At 36.7% G+C, this 22,042-nt stretch overlaps 1 protein-coding gene across 18 annotated transcripts in view; it reads right to left on the bottom strand.

Annotated features, from left to right (window-relative positions):
- The window catches only part of camk2g2 (calcium/calmodulin-dependent protein kinase (CaM kinase) II gamma 2), a 59,240-nt gene extending 38,156 nt beyond the window's left edge, over positions 1-21,084 (bottom strand). For all 18 annotated transcript variants that reach the window (XM_028467834.1, XM_028467836.1, XM_028467826.1 and 15 more), the window contains exons 1-3: positions 20,940-21,084; positions 17,668-17,762; positions 1,613-1,672 (exon numbers count right to left, since the gene is read on the bottom strand). In XM_028467834.1, the coding sequence (XP_028323635.1) occupies positions 1,613-1,672; positions 17,668-17,762; positions 20,940-21,004 (220 nt within the window). In that variant the 5' untranslated portion in view covers positions 21,005-21,084. The remainder of the gene's footprint in view (positions 1-1,612; positions 1,673-17,667; positions 17,763-20,939) is intronic.
- Between the last annotated feature and the right edge of the window lie 958 nt (positions 21,085-22,042).

Below are 22,042 nucleotides of genomic sequence, written 5' to 3'. Positions count from 1 at the left end.
TGTTATTTTATCGAGTTTGCACATTCTAATCTAACTACTGTTTATATTTATACTTATGTTTATACTTATTATCTTTTCTAGTTGATTGTTTATTATTGAATGTTTTCACTATTGGAGAGAGCACAGTTGACCGAGTCAAATTCCTCGTGTGTACAACATACACTTGGCGAATAAAGATGATTCTGATTCTGATTTAGATATTTACGGGGGAAACAAGGACGAGAACTTCATGTTTTAATCTCACCACACAGAGCTACTGACAGACAGACTTTTATTCTGCTGCGTTAAATTAAAAATGATCATGTATCATGTTGTCCACCTCACACCGATGGCAGAGGAAGATGGAAGGGTTATTGAAAATCCGATTCTGTGAATATCTGCCAACTCTACCGAACAGTGTTACGGTTCAAATAGTATCCAGATAATCTGGTGACTGGGCGGACTTTTGCTCGCGTACAAGAAATGAGCAACGCAAATGTCACTTTACTGATGTACTGAAAGAAATTGATGTTGCATAAAACGCACATGATATGTGATTAAAGGGACCAGAGGTTGTGTCATGAATCTACTGGTGCTCCTCGTTTCTTGTGATCAACTTCCGTGTGTGTGGACGGCTGCCGTAGTGTGTAGCGGTTTTCAAACATGCAAAAATAAATATATTTACTGCTCTGTTTTAACAAAAGTGTCAAATGGTAGAAGTTCTAACATCTATTGTCCCTCACACCAGCCTCACAGTCGATAGCCAGTCACCAGTTTATTTGGATACTATTTGGACCGTAACACCGCAAAACAAAACATAAACAAGAGCAGCTTTTCATGAGCTAAAACATCCACAGACTGAATGAAAACATGAGCAGGACCAGAAAACCGCTGAAATAAATCCTAAACAGTCCTATTGCATGAGGAGAACTGGTCCAGGACCTGAGGAGGGAAACGAGGTGCAGCGGACTTCAGTTCTCACTCTAATTTCCCCGTAAAATGATCCAAGTATCTCACAAACAGAACATGTTTAAAAAACAAAACAAAGAAACTGAAAAATGCTGCTTATCTGGTTTTTCTGTATTTCTGTTTTGGATTTAAATCAGTAAAACAAAATAACCACAGTGTTTATTTGCTGTTTTGATTTGGTTAATAAAACAGAATAACCAGAGAACAAACGGTACACGGATTGTTAATGGAGCCTTTCCATTACATGGCTCTACATGCTTGGGCTCTAATTACTGATACCAGATACCAGGGTTTTTACTACCTGCTTATCTAATGTTCCATTTACAACACATCACTAACCTAAATGTAATGCACTGATTGGTGGCTGGCGTTTCATTAGCCGCCATCGTCTCGTCTTACGAGCTTGGGAAATGGATATCCTGGACCCAGTGGTATTTTTCAGTAGCTACTGGTTTCACTGCCTCGGTCTCCTCTAAAACATCTGTTTTCTTGTGAGCACACTGGTCCATAAACTTCATCAACTGGTATTACTTCAAACAAACTTTTTTTTTAAATCAAATGCTCGATGTTGGGAGTGTTGATTTCACTAATCGTTCATCAACGACCATTTCAACATTTAGATCTCAAGCTAAAGGATGGTTGAATACGACTCTAGGACACTTACCTATGTTGGGATGTTTGAGCAGACGACAGATCCTGGCCTCTCGTTCCAGCTTCTGATGATCTGTCAGGGAAAAAACAAGCAGTATGAGGAAAGAATGACCAAAAAAAATGATTAAAACCCTTTGTTTCCACTCAATATCTGAACCACAGCCACTTTATTGGCTTATTGCGCCGAAAACCATCAGAATTCTGCGCCTACGCAGAAGACTATGTCAACCATGGACGACCAAACCTGCCAAAATTAAAAACAAATTAATAACTAAATAAATGTGAAAAACAAAAAGGATAATTTGAAAAATTAAAGACAAATAATTACAAATACAAATCATTTACATTTATATTTTATTGAGACTCAACCTGCCAAAGTTAAAAAAATAATTGAATAACTAAATAAACGTGAAAAATAACAAAAAGAAAAATGTTAAATTATATACAAATAAATAAATACAAATAATTTACATTCATTGTATTGTCGCGACCCAAACCTGCCAAAATTAAAAATAAATGAATAAAAGTTAAAATAAAAACGAAACAAAATAAATGAATATAAAGTTTTTACAATCATTAAATTTTTTATTTAATGATGTATTTATATTTGAACTTTTGTATTTTTTCCCACTTATATTTATTTATTTGTATTTAATTTTAATGTTTATTTATTTATTCATTTAATTTTGGCAGATTTGGCCCTCCATAGTCAACAAGTCGCGTACAAAACATGAGTATCTAAAGGATTGAATAGTCCCTTTAATGTGGTGCTGAACAGGTTTAATAGGCTCTTCTCGCATGCTTTTGTCATGATTTGAGCTTTAATAAATAATACTCGACCTATTTAGTTTAGCAAATCTACAGCAAACATTTTGGCAACCTTTAAAACTCGACGCCTTGTTTAAGAGGATTTTAGAAAACAAAAACCAAAAAAGAAAAAGTGCTTTCAACAATCTTTCAAAAGCTGCATTCATCATCAGCCAAAACCCTGAGCTAATATGAGCTCGCATAAAGAGAAGGATTGCAATGCCATCTATCAATACAGGTATGTACATGTACACACATACACACACACACACACACGTGCACAGAGACACAAAAAAAAAGAGCAAATGCTTGCACTTAGTGTAATTAGTCCTGTGGGTTTGGGCTTGAATTTAATCTGTTGTCAGTTAATGATGGCAAATGGCAAAGCGAGCACGTCCATCTGCTTGTGTGTACGTGTGAATGTGTGTGTGTGTGTGTGTGTATATGCATGTGTGTTCAGAATAGACAGATCTGTTGTAAAACAGACACACAGCCCCAGCCTCTGTCTGTCAGATTAACAGTCACACACATTAACAACAGTAACACACATCCACCATAGCTGATGTCCATATGTGCAGCTTGTGTGTAATAAGACACGCTTATTATCCTATCCAGAATTAAAGATTGTATTGTGGTACCTTATACCAGTGGTTTTCAACTTTTTCAGCCATTGTTCTATGAATCTGTGATAATCACATTTATTTATTTATCTGAATAATATCCACTGTTATCCAGGAAGTTGAGCATTATCTGCGCCATAATATATAGTCATCTTAAAGATGTAAATCCTTGTTTTAATCAAAAATAAAATGGGTTAAAAGTGACAAAAAAAAATGATGGAAAAGGAGGCAAAACAGGATTTTAAAAACCACAAAAATTGGTTAAAAGTGAATGCGGTTAAATTGGCAAAAATAGGCATAAAATATAGTGAAAAGAGGTTAAAAGTGACAATAATGGGTCAACATATGCAACATTAGGTTGAAAAAGTGGTGGAAAGGGTTAATAAGTGCTGAAAATGTCTTGAAAGTAGAAAAAATATGCAGAAAAAGCATTGAAATTTGATGGAGAATTGGCAGAAATGGGAGTAATGTAGCATAAATGCTTTGAAATGAGCAAAAATATGGCAAGATATTTTTAGTTTCTTGAAGGCATCTGGTGACCCCCTCCCAGTGTTTCACAACCCCAAAAGTGGCCCTGACCTCAAGGTTGAGAACACCTGCCTTAACCTGTTACAAATATATGAATGCTGTGTGTTGATCGTGTTGAGTAATGATAGGATCAGGAGTGAAATACCTGGACATAATAAGGTTCCATAACCTGGAAAATCTAATATCTGCTTGTTTGACAACATTGTTTATTAGAGCTGCAACAATTTGCAAAGTCCTCGAAAACTGTAATTCCCAAATAAATACTGATAATTTTTTTTTTTTGTCTCAACTCTCAAAGCCTCGTTTATTAATCAATTTATTTATTTATTTTTGACCATGCCTCAATTCAATGGTTCCCAAACACAACAAAATAAAATAAAAATAAATAAAAAACGGTATAAAGGTATGATCTTTTCAAAAGGACTATTCGTCTTCAAATCTCATAAACACAACAACATTTTCAATCTCACTAATAGAACACCAATAGAGCTTTTTATTAATAAACTGCAAAGAAAAAAAAAAAGAACATTTTCTATTTTCAGGTTCAGCAAAAACATTCCCCCACGTCCCCGTCATGACGTCACACACCCCCCAGTTTGGGAACCACTGCCTCAATTGGTCGTTTTAGGTTGAAACCATGCAGCGGATTCTTTGCATCACAAATACGCATGTTTTTTTTTTTTTTTCTCTCTCCTTTGCACAATACGTATAGTATGTCATAAATAAATGAACATTTTTATTTAAAAGGAAACATTTGTTTGCATTATTCAGTGATCAGTCTTATTTTTCTGTTGCATATTTAAAATTGAGCTTTAAATTAGATTTTATCCAATTATTTGATAAATTTAATATTTGGTGTATTAGTTGTTTGAACTATACGTTGGACAGAAACATTTCTGCTATGGGAAATAGTTATGTAGCCAAGTAGAGATAATATGTGGAAGTATTTTATAAATAATAAATACAATGTTCTGTGATTAAAGTATAACAAAAATGTCAGTTTAGGCCTGATGCTATTATAACTGATATAATTAACTTAAACAAGCATTTTCTGCAGCAGTAAAATAAATTGGAGTGAAAATAAATGACAGATACACATAAAAATTAAGGCAATGAAACGCTTGGAGGTGCCGTCACGCTAAATCATTTCTAAAAGGATTTTAAAAAGTGGAAACATTACAAAACATCTGTTCCCCGTGCAGCACGAGCTGCTTCCGACTTCAACAGGTAATAGACTTCTCTCTCGCTTAGCTGCGTAAAGGTCTCTGCATCGATTAACGATTCGATTCTCCATCCTCTGCAGGAACAGGCTGTAGAGGGCTGTAATAATAAAACAGCATCAAAAACCTCTGAACTGTTAATGCTAATCAAGGTCTGCATTTATCCTCCTGTCTATGCATGTGTACGCACAAGCAGGCCACGTCAGGTTTGATATCTGGGCTTTATTTACACACAGACGTAAAAAGACTTTGATGCGAGCTGTGAGAAATCAGACACTCTTCACCTCGCTGTCATGGCCATAATGGGCTATTTTGGCTGCTTGTGTTCTGGGAAGTTCCATTGGCCTGTGATAATATTCTCACTCAGTGCTGGCCAAAGATAATGGCTTTAATTCACTTGTGATGGCTGATATTTTTTGGCAGTTGCGAGCATAAAAAGTGAGCGAGGGAAGCAAATATCAACTGGACAATTAGTCACAATGATGCTGAGTAATGCAGATTGTTCCAACTGCTGTTATGAAAGAGGAAAACCCTTCAAAAACATTCAGCTGACTGTTGAATATTAAAAAAAATGCAAAATCATAAGATTTCAGACATCCTTTTAAAATTACTATGAAAAAAACACAAAAACAAAACAAAACAACGCTAATATCCCAAATTCTTGCAGAAGTGTATAGATATTTATATGCAATAATATGTATGCAAAGATATGAAATGCCGTCTGATGCTTTTTGGAGACCTGAAGTGCTCCATTGTGTTGTGTCCGTCTCGTTCCTCACATTTTTTCCTTCCACTAACGCATTAGAACAACTGAGCGACTCCATCTGAAGGTTTTAGCAACGAAGCCATGAAATCAATGCAACACTGCGCTGTGAGTGCACCTAAAAGCTCACCGCGCCACTCAGCCGTGAGGTGCAAAAAATGCAGACAAAGCTGCAACATTTTCAAAAAAATAAATACAAACACCAAAAAAAATACAAAAACACACCAACTGTGTCACACGTGCAGAGTCAAATTAACTTTCTTTTAAAGAATATAATGAAAACTAAACTGGGATGCATTATTTTTGTTTTTTTTGTTCATGTGCAATGAGGCCTGGTAGTGAAATAGTAGGAAAGCATTAGTTCTCAAACACTTGTTGGACTTTTGCAATTCCAGTCAGACTGAAAGCTGCACTTAAAAGATTCCCACATCCTCCTAATGCACCTAAATAAACAAACACACTCTCTTACACTAATGATATAGGCAAACAGATGTCATCAGTATCAATATGGATATTCGTACTCCTAAAACATGCTGTGATTGATCAAGTCCAATCTCATTGGTTAAGGCTACAATCAGGGAGTTTGGTTGGAACAATGATGGCTTTGTGGAAACTAAGGCATTTAGGTTAGTAAGAGTGGCAACAAAAGTGAAATAGAGGAAAGATATGAGCAAAATTTTATTTTAGTTGAAGATTAACTAAACCCCAAGACAAATGTATTTGGTATGAAGTGGTGTTATTGACTGATCCTGGTATTACTCATGACATTTTTGCCAAAGTATTTCAATTTGATGTATTTTGTAGGGATGTCCCGATGCAACTTTTTCACTTCCGATACGATACCAATATTGCAGCCTTGAGTATTGGCTGATAGCGATGTTGAGCCGATACGATATCAGCACGAATCGTACATACTTAGAACAATAGTCAGCAACAGTAGGGATGAGAAAAACTGACCCATTTATTATTAACCAATTAGTTACATTAATTTTAACAAAATATCTACAGTATTCTATAGGGGTGTTCTGATTCGACATTGATATCGGAGATGTTAGATGCAGTCCGATGAAAGCCGATATTTGTTTTCTGGCTGATATCGGACTGATATCCGATATCAATATCGGATCGGGACAACCCTAGTAATTTGTTATAAAAATGTTAAAGTGACTGTCCTCTATGGGTAGAAACACGGCTATTACGATCACATTTTTTACTGAGAATGGTGATTTGTGGTGTTTTGGTGGCTTCTTAGGTCACTATTGGCCCCGCCCCTCCTATAGGTTTATAGAGTAGTAGTTAGCATAGCATAGATTGTTCTTTGGAAATTTCATCATTTCAACTGAGCGTGTCTTAACTGCTCCAGGAGCCCCGCCCATTTTCTTTTTATTTCCAGCCTCGACACACGTCAGCTAAAATCTTGTGGTTTAGTAACTTTTTAATTTAATCATAGCACCTGTATTTGCATCAATATGTACATGTATTGATCACCGGTGTCGGTCAATACACAAATCCTACTATTCATACTTATACAGTGATACTGTACGTCTTTATTGAACAGTGAAGCTGAAACACATCAATGGCGGACATCAGAGCTGCTGTCTATCTGAGCAGTGGAAAAGAAAAGCTGACAAAAGAGCACTTTTTAAATTGTTTACATCCCTAGGTTATATTGTTTACATTACCAGCTTCTGTGATAAATTCAGCTACATAATGACAACACAACATAAGCATAAGACTTGAGGTGTTTTAGTAAAGTTTATTAGATCAAGAAACCAATGTTTTAATATGTTAAGATTGAATTTATTCAGACACATTTTTTCAGGAAATTAGAAGCCAAAACATGTCGGGAGATTTAAGTAAATATCCTGAGTAAATGAAATCTTAACATATTAATTTCAAAAAGAAAACAAAATGAACGTGCTGGAATTATAAACCAATGTGTATTCTTTTCCCTACAGTATATGAAGTCCACTAAACACCATCGTGTGACGTTTTGCTCCCACTAACATTAAACTGCACCATGGTTCTTTCTGTCGTCTCTCCACAGGAGGAAAACCATAGCGGAGGTCATATATCTGTGTTTCTGTTTGTCAGGTGAAACTTTCAGCAGTAAATGCTCTCAGAGGTCCTGGCAGGGAAAAGCACACACTATTCATAATGCTGTGCAGCAACCTGACGTCAAGCTGTTCAGCTTAGGTCTGTGTAAGTTTCATTCAAGGCCACCACACACAGCCTGAAGAACAGCTACTGTTAACAATCACAACATACTGTATGACAGCGCAGAGGGGGACATTAGAGCCAGGGAGGAACACAACGAGGTAGTTTGATACACAAAGTGTCACTACATGTTTGGGCTGAACTATTCTGATAGTTCTCAGGCTCTGACACTCACTCAAATACATCACTGCTGTTTTCACCCCTTTTTTTAAGCGAGTGTTTTTTTCTGAGGACATTGCTCAGATTTACAAAGATGTAAAAGGTCAAAACTGCTGCTCGAAGGTTTGCTTTGAACTCTCCATTTATTGACACTGTCGGAAAAGTTTCATGCATTGCACTGTGGGATGTGGAGTCCAGGAAACGGATGCATAGAAGTGTTTTTTAGCAAAGTAACTTGTACATGTAAAGCTAAAAAAAAGTCTATGTGATTCTTAAAGCTGTATAAAAACAGTTTGATGAACTGGTTTAACTCTAACACCAGATTTCCACTGGATGTGTTACTACTCCGTAATGTCTCCACTGTCCGTCAATCCCCACCTCCTCCGTCTGTGATGTGTAACTGTTGCGGCAAGGACTCAGGAATATCGCTAATTCGCGCGATATCGCGAGTTGTGGCCAATACAAAGAGAACCACAAATCCATACAAACAGTTCATTGAGTAGAAGACAATCTACTCAGTCCTGCCCTGGAGATCTTTCACTTTTGTCGAGATTATTGTGATTCAACCACTTATGGGTGTAGCCTCGCCTAGCGCCTAAAGAAAGCTGAAGATAGGCACCAGCAGACCCCCGCCACCCTGAAAAGGAGCAAGAGGGTCGAAACATCGATGGTTCTGCCTTGAACAAAGAGTATTTTATTTTGAAAATAAACCAGATATTTGATTTTGTGTCTGTGCACTACGTCCTGTCCCACACAAGCTTATCTTTGCAAAATTTCTGCGTCTTTGCTCTGGCGTCCAACAAAAATGGAAGGTCTGCGTTTCTGTTGCGGAGGGCTCCGGCATGACTCAGCAGTTACGCAGCGGACTGCATACACATGCGGTGGAAATTGACACATTGACTTTAATGGAAACGTATCAGCTCAGTTGCTGTGACGCAGCAGAAATGAACGAGATGATAGACCTACCAGCTCGCTCTTATTCCTTCCTGCAGAACAATCATCACATGCCTGTTTGCACAGCAAATATTAATGCATTTAAAAGCACAGAGAATGAAGGAAAATCTAGGGTTCCTTCGTCCCTCTGTGGTCAAAACAAAGAGTATTTATTTAGTGTCGTGGGAATGTGATTTTCCCTCAACTTGGTTTCTTATTAACATGCTGTTATCTTTCCATGGCTAGTGACAGGTATAGAACCCAGGCTCCACTGTGTGGCTGAGACACTGTGGAATGCTATTAATGTTCCACAGCTCATGAGGCAACCAGCGACACATTTTTCACATAGAGTAAATAAAGTTGAGCAGGTTTCCTAACCTTGATTCTCACCTGATGACTAATCACATGCTTTCCCACAGCTGGGCCAACAATGACCACAGTAGAGAAGATCCAAACACACACTTAAACCAGTGAGAAAACATCCCAAACTTCACCATCACAAAGATATAGACAATAGTAACATTAATGTACCACCCTAACTCCCTCTTCCCTGTCCCTTTTGAAAGGAACAGGGATTTATTAATTTTTTCTATGTTTTTCCCTTTAATAAAGTTTTTCTTATCCTTCCTTAGGGAGGGCTGGTGATGGTGACAATTAAGTAATACAATACATTAAGTAGTTTCATTGCAAAAATTAAAACATGCACAGCTGTTGTAAAAATATTGCACTACATTGATAGCATGTGCAGACAAGGTAAAAATAAATACATGTGCACATCAAACCCAGTGGAGTATAGGCGTGTGTGTGTTTGACAGCTCAAACCGCAAACATTTTGACAATAGAAGCTTTCTTGTGTAAAAGAGACAATAATGACAAACTAATATTTACACAGATTACAGTGGTATTTATTCTGTGTATTGAAAGCCTTCCCTGTTGTGATGATCTCTGCGTCTGCAAAACAAAACCATTGAGATAAAAGAAAGTGGTGTGAGTGAATGAACAGCGGCAAACCAGTTCATTTATTAAATTTAGAAAGAAACCTTCTACACATAAACACACGATGGTTTTTGCTCTAAGATGATGCTATTTGAAAACAGTGTACTAATACTATGCAGCATGCAGAAAGAAAAAGCAAGAAAACTTTATTATCTACAGGTAAATCTAATTTATTTTTATTTTTTTAGATGTATCATATCATTTAACTTACACTTTACAATTTTGTTACACATCTCATCAAAAATCCAATAACACACATTTACATTTGTGGTAGTAAGAAGCTGACAAAATGTGGAAAAACCTGTAACTAAGATGTTTTTAAAGTTATATCTAAAAAATAAATTATAGTTTTATTGATTGAAAATTTGCAAATAAGGACATTAATTTAAATTAAACTGAAAATCTATGCGTGGAAAAAACAAAACAAAAATTTGACTAGAAATATAACAATCGAGTTGATTTCCTGGTTTATTCCTTTCAGCATCAACAAAATGTGTTTAATTTTTAATGAGCAAATCCTCTTTTATTATAGCACATTTAACTGTTTTTTGCTCAACTTACTGGGATAGGGTCAGATCTAGCTGTTAGACTTTTGGTTATTTTCTACTCATTGTAGATATATTACAATTTAGTGTAATTTAATATATTATAATCATTTTCGTCTACATCTACTATGTTAAATTAATTTAACTAATTGTGTTTATTTGCTGACATTTCAATGATCATCTCAGCGCTATATGGTAAATTAAATTTTTATCCAACTTGGCTCTCATTTGATGCCATATGCTGTTTGGGAGGAGTGTGTGCATGTGTGCATGTGTGTGTGTGTGTGTTTGTGAGTGTACGTTGGAAAAACGGGGGTGAAAAAAGAAGAAAAAAAAGAGGACGAGGCAAATATGACCAAAGGAGAATCTTAAAAATTCCAAAACACACACTTGTGTCAAAGCAACCAGGACAAGTAAAACATGTTCTCACTTTTCCAGCTTTGGTCAGAGGATAAATCTGTCCAGTTTACTCCTTTATATTCCCTCATCTTCATCTTTCTTCTTCCATGTGTGACTGCTGGCTCCCGTTTTCTCATCAAATATTCACAGTTGGTCCCATTAAACATTCACTGCGCAGCTCTGCTACATTTATCAGCCCCCCCACCAATCGGCCTGCAGCGAACGCACCACGAGCCCACCGAAGAGCCGGAAAACAAACAGCAAGGCAAACCTGGCACGCCGGCCCCCAATGAGGAAAAAAATAAAGACAGGGAGAATAATTGTCAAAGGAGGAGAGAAGAAGTGTGTGAGTGGCCGAAGGGTAAAGGAAGCGGGGAGGAGGAAGAAGAGGAGGATGGAGGTTGATTCCTCACTTTCGGCCTGTATTCAGTGAGCAGCCGCAGACCTCAATAATTCAACAGCAGGACCAACGCCGCCAGCCTGTCCCCTCTCATATTCTCTGACATCACAGGCCTTATCCCACAATGTAAGAATACACACCTCAGCATTTGACACAATACATGACGCATAATTGCAGCTAAAAATAACACAAAGAAGCACTGACGGCATGAATCGTACTGTGATTTGTGTCTACTTCAGGTGTCTGCGTGCTCAGAGAATTCTTTATATGACTGAGGAATCAGCCTCGCTCTCTAGATCAGACTTAATATTCCGTACTTTATTTTAATAAATCACCGTTCCTCTATTTCACATGTGACCTACATTTAAACTGCACCTAAGCACCTAAACCTGTGTTGATAGAATTACTTTAATGGCAGCGTTGAAAGAATCCAATAATGTTAAATAATGCTTTGCAAACGTTATCCTAAAGCAAGAAATCCATACTTTAAATGGAGATTTAAGTGAACTCAAGCGATTCTTCCTCACGTTTTATTGATTTGTCTACATTTATTTGTTTAAAGCTTAGTCAAAGCACACTGGAGAATCACGTCAAGATTAAATACATACAGGTCCCTGATTAGGATGGGAAAAAGTGTGTGTACTGTACTGTGTACTAACTTGTACGAAGCTTTCGCTCCCATGACTGGTTCTCCAGGTGGGTCAGGACCCAACATTGATATCAGAATATGAGATAACGAAATATCAAATGTATTAAAGGCAAAGCAAATGTATTTGTATAGCGCATGTCATACACAAGACCATTCAATGTGCTTTACATGATTAAAAAGAGCAACAGAAAACACTTAACAGTTAAAAAAAGCAATGATAACATTATAATCAGCAGTAAAAACATAAAATCAACAATAATATGTAGGGGTGTCCCAATCCAATATTGATATCGGATATCAGTCCAATATCAGCCAGAAAATATTGTAATATTTAATATTTATTCAATTGTAGAATACTGTAGCTATTAGGTTGAAGGTTAAAATGTATGTAACCAATTGGTTAATAATAAATGGGTCAGTTTTTCACATACCTACTGTTACTGATTATTGTTCTCGGAGTGACATCACTTGATCAAGTGTTTTTTAACATTCCACACTACAAAATGAGTAATAAAAGTATGTATGACTCGTGCCGATATCGTATCGCATCGTTATCGGCCAATACTCAAGGCTACAATATCAGTATTGTATCGGAAGTGGAAAAGTTGTATCGGGACAATCCTAATAATATGATAAAAAAAAAAAAATCTCCCTCTCTGACATTATATATATTGTGTTATTTTATTCTTTGAAGTTATTCTCCAGAATCAGAATATTTACTTTTTAAAGTAAAAAAAAAGCCTGTCCCCCCCAATATGTCATTATATGTAGCTGCTGAACATCATTTAATTCCACCTAATAAAATACCATCTATTCTAAAGTCACACTGTAATTACAAGTGTCCCTTTAATAATGTGGCTAATATTGAGTAGTGCAGCATAATTTGTGACGCATTCAAAAAGCATAAAATTCTACATTTATTCATTTATATTTACGAGCGCCGCTTTTTTTCAACCTCATTACAGTATTTTCTCTTTAACTGATAAATCCATTTGGCTCATATTTTGTACATTTGTATTAATGATTATTTTTAAATAAATAAAAATGTAAAGGGACTGAAGGAACTTTCACACAAGTTTTTTTAAACAAATATTTTGAGTTGAAAAATATCGCTAAATAAAGAAATCAAAGGATCGAGCACTTAGAAAGATCAAACAAAGTTGGAAGTAAATAAGCAAAGACAAATGCCAGGAAACACTTTCTATACTTATAATCATTTAAATATGTTAAAAAGAAGACATTTACGTGTTTGTAATGGCTTTTTTCTCCTAATAGTAGAGGTTGTAAAATATTATTCCTGATCAGATTGTGGATTAAGGGTGTAAGAAAACATTGTTTCAGTAATATGTCGCCATATTTTACCGCACAATTATCGTATCAATCCAAAAAATCCTGCCTCACTCCTCAATGCATTTTAGCTTGGGAAGTTGATTGCATTTTATTTTCATAAAACATACTGGAAACTTTCATAGATGTATGTGGTTACTTTAAAAAATTTAATTTAAATTAAAAACATAACAGAATCAGAATCTGTTGTAGAAGCAAAAGTTAAACCTTTTTGAAATATGTAATTTGACAGTTTAATAATCAAACCACTTGTTTTTGATATTGTTGATTGAGTTACAGTTAATTATTATCCACTTGTTATCGCAAGTAAAAAAAAAAAATTAAATAAATTTTACACCATTTTGTATTTGTAAACGACAGTACAGTGGCCGTTGGAAGTATGTATTCATAGAGTGGGAGGAGCTTAAGTAGAGTTGTCAATTCTGGCCAAATGAGTATGTGTTTGAAGTTGGATGTACAAAGATGTGTACATACTCTGTAGTTATATAAAGGGGTTTATGTGTGGGTGCAAAGTAAAAGAGCGTGTGTGATTTCCCAAGTTTTTAATTCTATGGGACATGTGCATGTAAATGTGTTCATTTTTATATTTTTGTCGTTTGGTGTCTTTTTCTGTAATGTATGTTTTTTGGAGTCATTATGTGTATTTTTGGATCTTTCTGTTTTCTTTTTTGTATAATGATTGTTTTTTGTTGCCATTTCAGTGTGATTCTGGAGTCATTTTGTGTATTTTTGTAGCTTTTTTGGTGTAGTTTTGTGCATTTCTGCTGTCACTGTGTATTTTTTGTATTTGTTTGTTTGTTTTTTACTCATTTTCAAATTTTTGGTGTTTTTTGGTGTATTTTTCTGTAATGTATGTGTTTTGAAGTCATTTTGTGTGTTTTTGGAGCCTTTTTGTGTATATTTACAGTTATTTTGTCGATTTTTGTTGTAATTTTGTGTGTTTCTGGAGTCATTTTGTATATTTTTGTGCATTTCTGTTGTCGTTTTGTGTACTTTTTGTTTAAATATTTAGGTTTTTTTCCCCCTCATTTAATATATTATTATTATAAAGACCTTATGTGTGGTGAGGGCATGTTTTGAGATGAGTGTGTGTGTGTGGCGCTCTCTCTCCGCCCGCGGTGACGGTGGCTGGATGCACACACTGGGACTATATGCAAGCTTCTAAAAAAGTTGAAAAACAGCCAAAATGATGCATGCACACACAAACGCGCAGTGTTTGCCGGCTCGGGTATGCGCTCGGCTGTAGTGCACACACGTGACTACGATGTGCAGTGATTGGCTGTAGTGCACCACGTGACTAAAGGCTCCGGCAAAGGATGATTTTTTTTTTTTTTTAATGATATTGTTCATTAAATGGACTATTTCAGTCCAAACCATTCCCACGTCGCACAGCTTTGAACCAAGCTGCAGCTGTGTAGCACGTATGAGCTCTGTCTGACCCTGAACACCAGAGATATTTGACACACGCGCACACGCACACTCCTTGCTTTTATAGAGAGATTAAATTTGTAATTACTGATATCGCGTTAAATCGCTAAATATTATTTATTGTTTAGTATCGGGATATATCGTATCGTGCAAATTCATGGCAAAGCACACCCCTAGAGTGGATAATTTTTATTTCATTAATTGTAATATTCTTCTTCTTCACGTGTGCAATAACACATTTTTAGTGCGTTCGCTACTGTCTGTCAATCACCTCTACATTCAAACGATTAATGATTTCTGCTTTTATTGTGTAGGGTCAGGAGATCACGATGTAATCACAGTGACTGACATCATTTCATTGATAGAACATGAACCGTTAGCATCTCTTTTCATTCCCCTCCGGATGATTTGTCACTGCACAGTCAGCAGTAGTAACCTGAAGAGACGACTCGGTCATTAAAAACCATTTTAATAAAGATTAATTTTTATGACACACGCGATTTCTCTCATGTGGCTCCTTACGGCTGTGATTACTGCTGCAAATGAGAGACCTGAGAGTTTTAGAGTGTGAAACTACACACAGACGGGTGGCGTGACTGTGGTGAGCACGGTCTGAAGTGAGGAGGAGGAGAAATGTTTGTTTTGTTAGTGTGAAAAGAGCAGTCGGCAAGTTAGCAGTGTTTGTTTAAAAGCTGTGATCACAACACACACACACACACACAGACAGAAAATCAGTCTCTGCCAAACAGCTTGTGAGATGAGGAGTTTCACCCCTGCTAGCACAGGACTGTCGCCAACGCGCGCACACGCACACGATCACATCAGCTGGTGAAAAATTGAGTTCAAGCATTTGAGCTCAAATCTGTGTTGTGTTTACAGAAATGAGAGGAGGGCGGGGATGGAAAACAAGAAGCGATGTAAAAAGAACAATCAAAGTCCAGGACTAACCCTGATCTCCACTTACAGCAGCCCTCAAAGACCTCATATTAAAGCTGATATCCAGAGCTTCTGAGAAACGTCTCGATGTCCCGCCCTAAACAGCCTCACTTCCTCTCACTGCCTCTCCCAATCTACCAGAAGCCACGCCTCTTCTTTTCTGCACGCTCATCGCAGAACATAACAAGGTTGCATCGGGTCACATTGATATAGATCTACAGGTCAGATAAGAGCCAAAATCATATTTACCCGTTTGCTGTTGTGACGCGCGGTCTTATTTCTGTGCACAGTTCTGCATTCACTTTGATTGACAGTCTCAAAAACAGGAAGTCGAAGCCTATTGGCTGGGCGCACTCGGCGATCGTTTCTATTTGTATAGGGGTCTATAGGACGAAGGAGGGACTTATATACATGAATGTATATGAATGACCACCGCCAGTAGACCATAGTAAAAAAAAAATCATACATAAACATGGATTTCAGCTTTAAGTTTACATGGACTAAGATCCACCTACAAGGGCCTGTACTACGAAGCTGGATATCATCATATCGTGCCAACTTCCGGGATTTAATTGATGTGTCCTATACAGTACTACGACGCTAGCTAACTTCTTACATGGCTAAATCACCATGGTAATTTACACTGAACACCTAACTGGGACCAAGTCGTGAAGTGGAAAAGATCTGAGCGAGCATAAAAGTCCCGCCTCCTGACCAATCAGTTCTGTTAGAAGACCCTGATTGGTGCAGATGTGGCAGCGTTTAGGAAAGAAAAATGATTAATGGATAAAAATGACATTCTTTAGTAAAGATATAGATCAGGGGTGTCAAACTCATTTTAGTTTAGGGGCCAAATATAAAATATAAATTTCATCTTAAGTGAGCAGCAGATTTTAGGCGGGAAAATGAGCAATTTCAACAATAATGTCCTCAAGTTTGCACTTCAACATATAAATTATACATAGTATGTATGTTTGGTGTCGACAATACTCGAGCAAGATGAAGTCTGTGTCGGACTTTCTCCGTGTGTACGGACAAATCAACTCATTCATTCATACCTACATAAACTATAGTGACGCTGTCAGTATCAGCAGGAACATACTACAGTGAAACAATGTGCTGTCATCCCAGTGTGTGTGTGATAAATTGAGGAGGTCTACCTGAATATAAACACGTCTGTTCTGTAATGACGTGAAACTGATCAGAGCGCTGTCAGTTTATCATCCCATGGATTAATATTGTGTAATCTCACACTTTTACGCATTAACAGTGTCGGCAGCTTCCTGCCTGTGTTCTTTTTGTGTAGCTTTTTCTGTAGCAACAGTGCTGCTTTTGGTCTGGTTTATGGATTTAAATTTTTCATATTTTGAAAGAATTATTCCTCAATTGTGACTGGTCTGATGCTGCAATCTCCACCCCTGTCGCAGGAGCACGCATGTAGCCAGGCTGAAATTGACTCGCTTAAGTGTACGTATCTATATCCTGCTTCATAGTACAGCTGCTCTCAGCCAATGGAGAGATATCCAGGATATATGTATCCAGCTTCGTAGTACAGGCCCCAAATGCACACACAGACAGACAGACATCTTTCGACAGGAGATCAAAGTAAACTTCCAGAAAAAAAGTTGTCTGAATAAATGAAAACTTACCATAATAATAAAAAAGAAGACAAAATGAACTTTCTGGAATTAATAACCACCAAGAAAGTCTGTGACTTGTGTTTAAACCCTGTCTGATCACCTGGCTGTATTATTTATTATTAAATATTTCCTAAGCACCTTTATTGATATCTGAACGCAAAGAAGCCAAAACTATAAAAAATAAACCAAATCCAGTCTCCATCTTTTCCCCACAAGCTGCTTGTGGGCTCAGGCTGAGCGAGTACACGTGCGATCTTTTGCTAGTGATGTAAAACAAACCAAACATGGTTGCGAACCCCGTGCCAAAGCCTACTAAAGTGCTACGTAGAGCTTAGAACGCAGCAGCCTCACTCTGCCAAGCAGCTTCCAGCTTTTCAGGAATTTATGCTAAGGAGGGGGTGAATGGCCTGCTGTGACTCCACTGCTTGTCCTCAGTCTCCACTTTACATTTAGCGCTGCGTGGATATCGTGATGCACTCACCTCTGGCCGAGAGCTTTTTTGTGTTGATGATTTTAGCAGCATACTCCTGACCGGTGGACTTCTTAACGCATCGGCGGACAATAGAGAAGGCACCCCTGGAGAGGGAAAGACAAAAAAATAAAATGAAAAACAAGCCATGTAGAATACAAGCATACATAAGAATATATAATTTGTGAGGCTCTACGTGCAACTCACAATCTGGTATGTTTTTTTTTGTGTTCAGGCTCATAGTTTAATGATTTTTAGCAGTTATAGGAAAATAACACTGCACAAAAAATCAAAGTCATCACAGAATAAACTTAGCTAGACCTAAACATATAGATCATCGGATTCAACAATTCCATGATTGAGGAAAACGGTAAGAAATGACAGAATTCTCTTTCTGAAGCGACAATGGCAATATATTGTTCACATTTTGTGAATAATATTGTTTTTATTTATCGATTTCATACAGACAAAAAATAAATAAAACATAAATTCAATTTAAGGGCAGACTTCATGTGTCTGAAAAGAAGCAGGATTAAGAAGCAAAAGCTTTTCGTTAGATCGAAAATGACAATATGACACTGAATATAATCCTCACATGCATATTTTGGGACAATATCATAAGCATTATTTTTACCATAAACGGATAAACAAAGATTTTTGAGAAATTTTGTGCAAATTGTCCCTACGAACTCTCGCAATATGGACGAAAATCCCTTCTGAAGGTGAAATATCAATATGACACGGACTAAACACTCACCTAAATGTTTTATTTTGGGAGAATATTAGGGTTTTTTTTTTTTTTTTTGCAATATTTTTCATGCAACTGAAAGTGAAAACAGGCGAGTTTGGGAAAATAAACTTTAAATACTATGTTGTTGGGGTTCTTAGAACAAATGGAGATTGGTGAAAAATAGCATAAAACTGGACTTTTAAACCCTGAGTTCACACTAAATATTTATTCCATTTAAATTTTTGCTTTTGTATATTAAAGCATTTTGAAAAATCAATCATCGATGTTGCATTTTCTAACATTTTCTGCCTATAGAGTGGGCGCCATAACGCAGGTGAAAAACAGTATGGGATTTCATTCCATTTGGACAAGTCAATAAACGAGCTTAGAGTTGGACATTGAATCAGGATTAAATGTTCCAGTCCCTCTGAGGATCTGCATCTCTTTCCCCCATCAACACTTTAACCACAAAATGGAACAAAATCCCATACTATTTTTTTTGGTTTTGGTGGGGTTTTTTTTTTTTTTTTTTTTTTTTCAAATTTGAGCTTTTTAACCACATTCTCCTGGCTTCCATGTCTGAAAATAAGAACATTAGTTAAAACTACTGCTTTATGTCCAAAAACAGTGATTTTTATTGTTGCGTGTTAGCTTCCTCTCCCACTAGCACAGCAGGTCCAAGTGCTCCAAAGGGACTTCTTAGGGTTTATCTTTTAAAATCATATTTCCAGACAAAAATATTGATTTAATGAACTCAAATATTAAAGATGTGTAACAGTTTAATTCAATGTGTATCAAATTTAAATCTATATTAACACCCATAGGAAAGAAGGGGACAACATAAAAAAATGTGTAAAAAATGACTCCTATTTATGGTTAAAAAATATATATATATATATATATATATTTGTAATTAACTTTGTTTCAATGCAATGCAATACTGGGAAGTAGCTGCACCAGGAATAAGGAAGATATTAGTGTAAGTTGAATTATGAGTCATACATGAATCATTTACATCCAAAGAAAGGAGAAATAAAGTCATTCCTTCTTCTCAACCTCATCTGGAAGTTTTTATTAAACAGAATGACAAGCATCTGAATGCATAAGCTTGCATTTTGTGTATATATATATATATATATATATATATATATACTGTATATATATATATAGAATGTTTAAAATCAATATATTTATTATAAACAAAAATGTGATAAACCACTGGTTTTCAAACCAAGTCTGAACTTTGTGTTTTTAATTCATGTTATAATCAATATCATTTCCATCATCATCATTATTAGGGGAGTGAGAAAAAAATCAATTTCATGATATATCGCGATTTTTGGGTGCTGATTTTAAACCGATTTTTTTTTTTATCGATTTTTTAATATATATATATATATATTTTTTTTTTTGCACTTTATTTTCCTCATACTTTTCAGGTCAGTGTATTCAGTGATGGAGCATATATGCAATATGTTTGGACAGGCATTTTATTTTCATATGATCTGATCACAATAGGACACGTTTTTACTTATTTTCGTGCATTGTCAGTAACTCAGGGTACTTTCTGCAATGGTTACTTGTTGCACTGTATTTTATGATGGCAGAGTGTAAAACTGCATTTTCTTTTTTTCAGTGAAAAAATGTGCAAAAAACACTAATGATAAATTATAAAGAGGATGTTTTGAGGCAAATAGTTTTGACTCAATTTGTCCTCTGAATGATCAATACCTTTGATTTTTCATCTCTACGTTTAATTTTGATATTAACTGCGTAGTTCGGTTGCTTTTTGATCAATTCTGTTGAAAAACACGTTTTTTTAATTTGGTTCATCACACGCATCACATCGTATTGTCAATACTCACCCCTAATCATTATTATGTTTATCATTTCTAAACATTATAAAACCCCATATTTTGAATGCTTTAAGTTGTTGATTTCCCACTGTCTCTCAAGTACCACCTGTGGTGCCATCGCGTACCCCTAGGGGTACACGTACCCCCATTTGAGAAGCCGTGTGATAAACAAACCAGCACACAGCATAATCTTTAGAGCTTTAACTGCAGTGCCTTTCCAGCACAGACGCCTCCTTTAAAGTGTGGTAGGTGGAGCAATGGAGATTAGATAGTACACAGTGGCTTTGGGAGACACCATCAACAGCTTCCATGGTGCAATACCATTAAAACCATTCCTTCTGTGCACTGCTGCAGTCACACCGACATGTGGCTGCGTGCAGCGCGTAAAAAGCCCAGCATGATTTCGACGTCTCCTTCCTTTCCTTTTCTACCTGCAGATGCACTGACGCACAACTTAAAACACGCACCTTTTTGTTTGGTTTGAACACATTTTAACGATGCATTTTAAAAACGTGCACCGGTGTGTAGAAATCAAGCTTTTACTGTGGTTTACTGAGGCTCAGGAGGAGCTGTCTTCATCCTGCTGCTGCTGTCAAAGCTGATGCACAATGGCAGCAGAGGAAACACACACACATGCACATGCACGGACACACACACACATACTGCATGCAACAAGAGCTGCTGCAGGTGCTGCTTACTTTCCCAGCTCCTCGTACAGCTGATACTCGTCAGTGAACCTGGTGGAGGTTACCACTGTAGCCATGTCGACCAGAGAGGAAGAGGAGGAAGAAGAGGAAGAGGAGGAGGAGGACGAGCCTGGTGTTTCAGGAGGACCACAGACAGGCGGAGAGAGAGACAGAGATAGAGAGAGGCTGCAGCTCAGTGATGAGAGAGAGAGTAGAGCTGTAGTAACACAGATCCTCCTCTGAGAAGATGAATCACTGAGTGGAAAAACTACCGCAGAGACGCAGTGAACGTAGAACGGATTAAAGACAGGATTTATTACCCAGAGTTTAGCTGAGAAAGTGTTTCATCAAAGTGGTATAACATCTGGAGTTTTTTTATATTATTATTTTTTAAATGCATTAACTACTACATTCCTGAACTGGGGGGTACGGAAATTGTCATAGGGGATACAGTACATGAATAAAAAACTAAAATTGTAAACTACAATTTACTTGTAACTACTCATAAATTAAACATTAGACAATCTCAACAAAAAAGCACAAATATGACGTTAGCCCAAATGTTAACGCTAAGCTAATGCTAACGTTAGGCTGATGCTTTGCTAATGCTAATGTTACACTAATGTTATCGCTAGGCTAATGCTAATGCTGACACTAAGCTAATGTTAGGCTATTGCTAATATTATGCTAATGCTAATATTAGGCTGATGCTAATGTTACACCAATACAAGGCAAATGTGCTAGGCTAATGTTAATGCTGAGCTAATGGTACCGCTAGGCCAATGTTATGCTAATGCTAACACTATGCTAATGCTAATACTAGGTTGATGCTAATACTAGGCAAATGCTAACATTAGGCTAGTGCTCGGCTAATGTTACCGCTACGTTAATGCTAACACTAGGCTAATGCTAATGCTGACACAAAGTTAATGTTAGGCTAATGCTAATATTATGCTAATGCTAATATTACACCAATGCAAGGCAAATGTGCTAGGCTAATGTTAATGCTGCGCTAATGGTACCGCTAGGCTAATGCTATGCTAATGCTAACACTATGCTAATGCTAATACTAGGTTGATGCTAATGCTAGGCAAATGCTAGCATTAGGCTAATGC

This window comes from Gouania willdenowi, chromosome 15 (assembly GCF_900634775.1).
Source record: "Gouania willdenowi chromosome 15, fGouWil2.1, whole genome shotgun sequence".
NCBI classification, from domain to species: domain Eukaryota; kingdom Metazoa; phylum Chordata; class Actinopteri; order Blenniiformes; family Gobiesocidae; genus Gouania; species Gouania willdenowi.
This window is presented reverse-complemented; position numbering and strand designations above follow the sequence as displayed.